Source organism: Perna viridis, chromosome 1 (assembly GCF_037379345.1).
Source record: "Perna viridis isolate PV_CMFRI_1.1 ecotype Kerala chromosome 1, ASM3737934v1, whole genome shotgun sequence".
Lineage (NCBI taxonomy): Eukaryota > Metazoa > Mollusca > Bivalvia > Mytilida > Mytilidae > Perna > Perna viridis.
The window spans coordinates 43,103,918-43,114,294 of record NC_142445.1 but is presented as its reverse complement, the minus strand read 5'-3'; the positions used below and the strand labels follow the sequence as shown (position 1 = coordinate 43,114,294).

General features: G+C 31.4%; 1 protein-coding gene across 1 annotated transcript; it reads left to right on the top strand.

The window, feature by feature from the left end:
* The first annotated feature begins 259 nt into the window (after positions 1–259).
* LOC148628866 (doublesex- and mab-3-related transcription factor A2-like) lies at positions 260–5,247 on the top strand. Its single transcript, XM_088596032.1, has 2 exons — positions 260–731; positions 4,306–5,247. The coding sequence occupies exons 1-2, from the start codon at positions 359–361 to the stop codon at positions 4,980–4,982; spliced, it is 1,050 nt and encodes a 349-aa protein (XP_088452158.1). The 5' UTR covers positions 260–358; the 3' UTR covers positions 4,983–5,247.
* Positions 5,248–10,377: the final 5,130 nt, after the last annotated feature.

Below are 10,377 nucleotides of genomic sequence, written 5' to 3'. Positions count from 1 at the left end.
CTCGTCAGTTATGACTTGTCATTTTAACCAAACATTCAATGAATTCATTGTACAAAATTGTTTAAAAATCAAACAGATTTTTTCGTTTGTTATTTTACATTAAATGGGTTTGGTCTTATGAAGTCTTGTCCAATAGAAGTGGTATAAATTAACATTAACAAGAACTAAGTCACATATGGTATTGTAAAGTTGCAGACGACATATTAATGGGCGGTACTTATTGGGCGGGTAATCACTTCGGTAAAAATAAAATACCACAACTAAGAACATCAATTATCACTTTGATACTTGCCTTTCTTATCGTTATATAGACAACTTTAACCACGAATTCTATCGGTGTCTTAGGCAAATACATAACATGAGTTCAGACGAAGAAAAAAGTGATTCTGCCCAAAATTCCATATTTATGAGAGCATCTGATCGTTATCCAAGAACACCAAAGTGTGCAAGATGTAGAAACCATGGGGTAGTATCGGCGTTGAAAGGACATAAAAGGTACTGCCGATGGCGGGACTGTGTTTGCGCAAAATGTACATTGATAGCTGAGAGACAAAGGGTAATGGCTGCTCAAGTTGCATTGCGGAGACAACAAGCACAGGAAGAGAATGAAGCCAGAGAACTAGGCATGCTATATGGACCTACAGGACTCTTACAGCTAAATCCAGAAACAATAAGTATGTTTCCTGATGCCAAGAAGTTTGTACCACCACCTAACAGTGATGAAAATCCAGGTAGGTTTTGAAGAAACATAGTAAAAATAACTTTTTCTGAAAATTACTGCGTAAATTTCAAATTTGAAAAAGGTACGATAACAATAAAATAATATGTAGAAATATCTATCACAATACTGCAGAGTTTTAAGAAGGGGGTTCTTAAATCATTTAAAAAAAAAGGTAACATTGAAATTAAACTATGCGGATAAGAATTAAAAAGAAACAATGCAATATATTTTTTAATGAATGACAGTTTAAGATTGATTCATCCAGATCGACTTCGACTCGACATATGTGAACATGGCATACAAAAGTGAGTCTCCAATTTAACCTTAGATGATAACTTCATATTATGAATAATTAAAGTTAACTTTGTCTCTCTGTGTATTGTGTCCTGTTTTATAAGGGTGACAATGTGATAAATACTCTGTATTGTATTTTGAATGAATAGAAATTCAGAAATTCTGTGAATATGGACTAAGTAAATAAACGCATATCCCTTTAAACATGGAAAACCCCCATGAAAAATGATAGGAGGCAGTAAAAAAAAGTACATTTGTTTTATTTCCGTAATGCTCTAAACCTCTGGTCATTTTAAGTGACTACAATTTACACTTAAAGTTGATTCTTTGTTAATGCTAGTAAAAGAACTGACTTTATTAACATTACAATGGACAGTGTTTATTCATACTATTGTAATCGATTATGTATCTGTTTATATTCTTTACATCCATCTGTAAACATTGATTTTATAATTGTCATCCATATAATTGACACAATACAAAACTGATTTTGCCCAGATACTGTAGCTTTTAACAACTACGAGAAAAGTATTCAAATCTGTTTTATAAAATATACAAGTAATGCAAATGTTACGTTGGGATATGTATATATTTTACATTAATTGGGTTCATTCACAAATGCAGTCTGATGCATTGTATTTGATTATCTATTTCTTTAAATTACTGATGATTGTAAAATCTAGAAATATACCACATATACACATACACCATTTTCCTGTTTTCCAAGTATTTTGTCATTTTTGTGAATTTCTCTAATAAATGAAGAAGTTTGATATAGTTACGTTTTGTAACATTATCATATATTTATATTTCGAGGCATCATACGGGATTCTATCCAATTCTACTTTTAAATTGATTAATGAGAGAACAGTTTGACTTAACTTTATCTTTATTTCGCCAATGTACATAATCATTGTCCACTCCCTTTTAAACATCAATGTTATCGCTTGGGTTGTTATCATATGAAACACTGGAATAACTATTACCACTATGACACTGCTATAAAATGCATTGTGTTTGTCAAGACATTAACCTTCTATATAGCATAAACATCAGTTTAAAAAACCCATTTTACCTCATCTTATTGTTATTTCAACTAATATTTTCAAATAAATATGACCACCCGCAAAAAGAAATTATTATTATTATAAAATTTTCGACTTTTCTTCTCATTCTCTTTTCTAATTTACAAATTTATACTGAAAATAATGAACATACACATACATGAAGTAAACAGAAACATTGATAATAAACACATTTATCACGACATATATATTTGTTTATCTATATAACAGTAGGTATATTTGATTTACTGTTGAAAGTTTTTCCATCTTCAAACATATTGTTTTCGTTCAAATCAGTCGCAATGTATTAGCACTTTTCCATTTATTCTAAAAGAAATAAAATCAGATTGTCATCCTGTAATCTTTCCTGTCGTGTCGAAGGCAAATTAACAAAAAGAAATATCTTTAAAATGAGTACAATCTTAATAATGACAACTGAGTCTACAGTTTATTACACGAAGAACTAATTTGTCTGTGGTATTAAATACTTCATTAATATGCAGCTTTTAAAAGTGCAAAACATTATCTTAACAGAAAAGTATGTAACCTTTTTCATTCAGCAAACTTTTGGAACCAAATAACCCCGCCTGGATGACTTCGTTACACAAAAATGCATTAATTAACTGAGAATTTTAGACGAGTTTTAATTTGTGAGAGGTCAACTGGGGTCAAAACAATGGTTACAACTTTTGTGTTTTTTACCTTTGTAAGTGCAAAGATTTCCGCCATGGCCATTTAACATACTAAATACTCTTTCATATCGATAAAAAGTAATTTAAAAAGAAACATTTTTTTTAAAAAGAACAATCAAAATGCTACAAAAATCTCAGAACCGAAACCTGAGTTGCTGTCAAACCGAAGGACACAATGTAATCCTATAGTTTCCACTACAATGTCGCTGTAACGAGAAACTCTTTGAGTTCCTATTTCTTTCTTTACGTATTTTGTATATTCTTTGCATTTTCTGTTCGCTCATTAAAGGTATCAAGTATCTTTGAAGGGTGAAAATGAAGTTTTTAATCGATTGACTAAGTTTAAATGGTGATTACATTTTCTGCAGAGACGAACTGGCTCTGATAACTGATTCACTTCGCTTGTTCCGAAAGTAAGAGTAAAGCGTATATTCTCTTCGGTGCACATCTATTGTTAAGCATTCAAAATACATTTAATTAGAGATAACACGATTTGTAACACTTTCTTTCGCATTAAACTTTATAATAAAAAGACTTCAAAAACGATCTGTGTTATGGGGGTGTCTCTAACCAATAAGATCAGCATGATAACCACAATTGAGCGAGTGTTAATATACAACAGTTTTGTTCTTGTGCATTTTGCATTCAAAGAACAATATGCTTGTGTTCAAATCCTTAATTTAAAAATATGTCGATCTTAAAAGTTTGTATTAAAATCTGGACCATCAAGGAATGAAAGAAAGTCAAACATGTGGCTATAACAATTGTCAGTTGTCAAAATTGAAATACTAATCAATGGACGACGAAATACCAGTTGTATCAGTACATGAAAAAAACTAAATTTAGCTATGGAAAATAAAGTCTTATTTGCACTTTAAATATTAATAAGCGCTTTAATCATCCCTACAATGCAAAGCATAGATAGTCATAAAATTTATACACTACAATATTAGAAAGAAAATATAAAAAAGGGTAACAAAATATCTCTTCTTATTCTGAGTGATCGCATTTTCCAAATAAAATTATGTGGGTATTTTTACATTTAATTAATCCTTTGCAAACGAATATTTAATACAGAATCATAGCATTTAATAAGAGGGGTCTTAAAAAACTAATAAAATATGCAGGTATTTGAATATATTTTAGGGAACGCCACACACATCGTCATAGAAAGTGTTAAGTCATTGAAAATAATGATTATGAACCTCATCTTATGTAAATATTATTAATGATCATTGACAATGTATCAGATCAAGTGATTATGGCTTTAATTTCTTCAATAGGATAATTAAACAGGAAGTGGGTGGTTTTCATGGAGTTTTATGTTACTTTTAATTCGATTTTTGTTGAAGTGGAATGATACATTGAAAATGGAGAATGAATGTGGTGATCTGTGTAAGATATGTCTCCATTATTTATGGCTATGAACGATCTATCTTTTTTTAATATCACGACATTGAACGTTATGGCATCAAATAAATATAAACCAGATAACTTAATAAAAGTAGATAAAATGTATGTTTCTTTTTTACAGCAAAACGTCAAAGACTTGAGAGTGATTCTGGTGCTTCGCCAACGAGGATTTCCCCGTCTTCTTCTCCAGATATTCATGAATCATCCCGATCATCACCTGGAAATACCCGGCATTCTCCATTACCATCGCCAAAATGTTATGATACGCCAAGTCCAATTGACGCTTCCCTGCGTAAATCAAATGATGAAATCAACAATATGAACTCACTTAACATGCTTTGCCGTATTTTTCCTCACATGAAGAGAAGTGTTCTTCAACTTATTCTACAAGGGTGTGGTGGAAATATGGTTCAATCGATCGAACAAGTACTAAGTAATCATTGTAACGAACAAACAGATAGTAATGTACCAACACCTAATCCTGTAATGTCACCTCTATCCTCATCGTTAGCCGGGGCCAACTTCAAATCTGCATTTTCACCGATCTCAACATTGGCAAATGCCGCATCACTAAATGCAATGAGATATGCATGGGGAGGAATCGGTGGGGGAAGACTTGCTTTAGCCATGCCATATCCACCAATGCTACCTGGACTCAATGTTGGTGCTAACTATTCTAGCTTCGACGGAATTTCAAGTAATGCAACAAAACCGTTCCATTACAGTATGTATCCTTGCTGTCCACCCAAACCTTTTCCTCAACCGCCAACCGACAAATCAAACTGTTTAACCGAATAATGGTGCTGTGACTAATAACCACAGGTTCATGGTGCAATAAACTAAATGCTCAAATTTGTATTAGGTCATTATGAGGTTTGTTTAAGGACAAAGTCATTGGAAAGGAAGGTCAAACTATGTATTGTTTATAAATGTATTGTTTATAACGTCACGTTTATATACGTATACGTCACAAAATCATGTGTGTTCCAGTTATTGTTGCATTTGCTTTCACAAAATTGTAGTTATGTAGATATTGTTGCTAATTAAATTATTCTTTAAATAATCTAATTTATTGTTTTCATTTTGTCAATGTCTCTATCAACACCAATAGGGACGTTATACGTATTAAGTGTCAGTCCTTGTAAGAATGAGGCAGTAGGTGAAACATGGTATGGAAGAATCCATCATTTTGATAGTGTAGTTTGACTATTTACACCATCAGGCGAAGATTTTCCATAGCATATTAATAAACTGAGTTATTATGTCATTGAATTGCACTGAAAATGAACATTTCGAGGGCAGATAACTTTATCAAAACCTCATATTTCTAACATTCTATTGACAAAATACTGAGCAATCCAGTGAAGCAAAGATCTACAAATGGTCTATTCAAGTAGAGATAGCATACTTGAGTGAAATTATATAGTCAGATCAGTGGGGTTTTGATATGCATGTTTCTGATTTTTCTTATTTTGCCTGATTCTTACAAGCACTTACACTTAAGTGAACTGAAATCATGACATAATAACATAAAAGACAATTACCTTGAAAAGTTGTAACAGATTTTTTTAAACAAACTTATTGACAACATTGAATAAAATCGAAGTATGAGATAATTATTCTCAATAACTATTATAAAGGATCTATGGTAATTGTAAGTCTTCATCGTCTTTAAAAATCCTTTTTGTCATGAATCATAATTTAAGATGGACTGCCTTCATTTTTGTAATGACAGACGACTCTTCGCCAGTTTAACGGATGTCACCTTTCAACCTTGTACGAGTTTAAATTGACTTCTTAATTCTCAAATTATTGGTCAGTGTTGTCATTATAAATTAGTTTGTTCTCCAATAAAAAGGATAATCGATCGTCTGTGTTGGGTCGGTAAACCTTTCTTTGAGTACTTCTAAACGAAAATCAAACATCAATAGGAATAACCTTAAAACAAACCTGCGAATATTCAAATAAAAATTGGAATTTATGAGACATGGTTAAGCAAGTAGTTATGAAACAGTAAGAAAATGTCAATCAAACAGGGTGTGTAGTTCAATTTTGTTTTATGCTATAAGAATAAATAAAAGTTTTTATGCAACGGTATAATTATAATATATAACAAATAGTCAAATATGATGAATCTACATGTTTAAAAAGAAAACAGTAAAACAACAAGAAAACAAAATACAGTAGTATGATTTTGTACAAATTTAATAACAAATATCACATTGCAAAGAAAACAGACAAAGTAAACTCAACTAACATTATACATCCGAGAAAAAAAAACACCTTGTAATGAATAACTCAATACTCTATACGTACTAATATTCGCAATGTACTAATTTTCGCTATTTTCGCGGTGGACAGTAAATCGCCAAAAAGAAGTACCAGCAAAAATATAAACATTATGAAAAGATGATCATTTTCTTTTAAATCACTAAAATTTCTATTGATATAACACAATATTGTGTTTTAAATATTACGGCTTTAGTATAATACAGAAATAAAAAAATTAATTTTAAAAAATGACCCGAGGACTGATTGACATTAACGTATGTGTAGCGAGAGTCAATACATTGTAAAAAAATTGACTTTCAATTCTGATGAAGTAAAAACACTGTCCACCATTTGAAACAATATATAATTTTACTTGCAGACAAAGTGAAAAGTAACATAGCCTTTAAAAAAGAAACTAACAGTACATAAAATGTCTTTAACAGAACAGAAAAACAAGACGGAACATATATAGCAGTTACACTATCAACAAAAAAGAATATTGAAAACCATATGTGTGGTGCAATGTCCGATTGTCTACTCTGAAAAGATGACAATCGCTTTAAAAACTCTTAAAAACGATGTTCGAAATCTCAACTACAGATTCTAGTTGCAGGATGCGGGCGCAAATCAATGAAAAGGCGTACCAGGAATATGTCTCATAAGAATGGGGAAACAAATTTGTTTTGCATATAATCTTGTTTTTATCAAATTCTACCCTAAAAATTGTTCTTGTCACTATTTTTTTCAACAACATCCCCCCCCCCACAAAATTATCTTATTTTTTTATCAATTTATTTTGTTTAATCGTATTCATAGGCAGTGGGTTGGCAAGGTTAAGTAGGCGTATTGATGCTGTGGTTTATTTCTTAAGGTAAGGGGTAAAAATATGTTTGAACTACATATTTTTTTTCTGGGCTTTGAATATCCTCAGTTTTTTTTTCATAACACATGCGCTATTCTGGAGCTTGTCGAATTTTTACTGTTTCTTGTCGACAGACCGTAAGGCAGAGTTTTCTTTCCTTAAAATTAAAGTTATTGCAGACATACCAACTTGAAGATCAAAATAGTTATTAAGAATGTTTTCAGTTCGTTTCTTATTTCTTTTGTATTATTTCGGATATTTATTTTTTATTTATTTTTCGACTAGATGTTTTAAGCACGCTTACCACACCCACACACCTGATTGATGCAAAAGTTCTTGTGATGTCAGTATTACCCATTTACTTTAAAGTGTTAGTTGTTAATTCTCTATTTCCTTTGCCTAGACTTTTTGTATTTGCAAGCAGGGATAGATATACTGCAGGAAAAACTATATTGGGCAAACGGAAACATCATTCCGGAAAAGAGTCCATCGATACAGGTCAAAATTCCAGAATATCGCAAAATACAATTGAGCGGACATTTAGAGAACTATGGAAATGATTGATTGATTGTTGGGGTTTAACGTCCGAGCAGCAGTATTTCAGCTATATTCAGACGATGAACATGAAATGGATGATAAAATGAACATGAAATGTGAGAACTGTGGAAATGAAAACTACACAATATTTCCGTTTTATAAATTTCCGGATGTAACGTCGCAACAAGAACGTATTAATAAAGAAACATTTTTCAGTATAAACCGAAACTTAGCCGACATTTTAACACTTGAAAATAAATTAGTAAAAATATATAGAAGTATAATAAATACTATAGAAAGATGAATAATGATATATTTGTCACCAAGACGTTATTTATAGCTGTACTATTTATAATGAACGTCACTTTCAATTTCGTTTTAATCATAACGCGACGTCGCCAAGTAACTCTGAACAACGTCTTCAACCATGACTATCTGCAGAAGCAGTGAAACCGGTAGGAGAGGAAAGATGTGACTTTATACATTTATTTGTGTGTGTGTTTTTTTATTATATGGTGTCTATAAATACAAAACAGTGCATCACTCTATTCGCTACACTGCTCCATCGGATCAAATTGATACAGGGAAGATAATATAAGCATAGAAGGGTCTGCACCGCACAGTGTTGCCATAGATGTCGCAGTGGTACGAGCTCGAGTCCCGCGGAGGGAACGACCAACATCGTTGTATTCTTCTTCGGTTATGAGTGATTTAATTTTACCATAGATATAGAGAGTGGAGAAATATTTAAATCAAGAATAGACTGAAGGAGAATCGGTTTCTCCCATGAAACATGTAGAATAACTTCGTAAATAATTAAAATGGCGGGAAAACTCGCAGAAATTTAATCACCATCCGATGGTTAAAAGGTCATATGTATTTTTAAACAACGGCTCAGTTTGAGAGAAAATATGGTTGCCTATATATACTAATAAATGACAGACGAGTTTGAATCTGTCAAGTCAAAAAGAAATGAAAACGTTAAGTGATAATTTTTATTCTTAAAGTAACAAAACCCTAGAATTATAAATCCTTTATCTAATGAAAATAATTACCAAAATTTTTGTTGTAATGAACATTGTTCAGTTATTCTACACTACTCATTCACAAAAAATCTAAGATTGTTTTACAATACTTTTCTTGCTTTGCTTTTAAATACAATTTTGTATAATATTTGTCCCGTCACAGACAATATCAAAGTAGTACAGTAAGTTCTCGTCTGGGTACCTAATGTTAAAGTATATGTACACGAGAAATGACAGGTGAATCGGACTCTTCTTATACATAATACATAGATTTTAATCGTTTTAGGTACAGACGTATTTGTAATATGCACAACGACTAACATAAACTTGAAATATGGAAAACAAACTTCTAAGTATAGAAAACGTGTAAACAGTAAAAGACAAAATTTTGTTTTCAATAAAATACTTAAAATAAATCTCGAGTATTCGAGCTACAACAAAAGAACTAAAATGTAAAGCATGTAAAACTTAATTACTAGGTGGCCAAAGTTTTTTTTCTGCCGACAAAGCTGGCTTACCTGCTTAAAGTTAGAACCTAAAAGCATGTTGGGGAACCTATAATTATCATCTCACATTATTATGAACAGCATGTTAAATCATGACCAAACACAAAGAATTCCTTGGCCATACTCTTACTACAAAGCAATTATTTCTACCAGCCCACTGTGTCCATTTGGCACTTGAGACCTCTGTCCATCTCATAATTTACGACATCATATTTCTAATTCCAGTTAAGTCCAGGTGTCCTGCATATGATATTAAGACGTCAATAAAATATTAAGTTGACAATTAATTAAATTTAGAACTATCAACAAGTTATAGAACATAATTGTATTTTATTTTATTATGGTACATGTTCATGGTTGTGTTTTATCAAATGGTTTTCCCTCGAATGACCTGTCAACATGCTTAATTCTTCGCAAAAAGCGATTATATTTTTAAAAGAAAACAATCTAACATACGAAATAAATAAAAGTAGTGCCAAATTTCTTCGCTTTCTGGAGTTTAACTTTCGGTGTTATATATGCATAAAATTGCAATTTCGTCAAATACAGGTGGTCAGTAATACAAAAGTAAACCATATAGATTTATCCAGAATTGCTTAAAAAACTACAGACTTCTTTTGTAAACCTTGATGATAATGGTGTTATTTAACTAGTAACCGTAAAAACACAAACAATCATGATGTTTAGAATTTAGTGTTGGTCCTCTTCCGATTAAATGACCAAAAAACAGCCGATAAACTGTCTATAGTGTTGAAATATCTTAAATATGTTTTACTGTGAAAAACAACATACATTATTTCAAGTATAAAGAAAGTTTTCCCTTAAAGTTGGTAGATATATGATACATTTTTTTAATGTACATGCATAATCTATGATTGCCTCAAAGCTTTATCACATCCACTAGTCCAATACCTAAAGAAAATTTTGTACAAATATCTGTATATTATTATACACAAGTAGTTCTCAAAACCAAAACTATCACAATAAGAAGT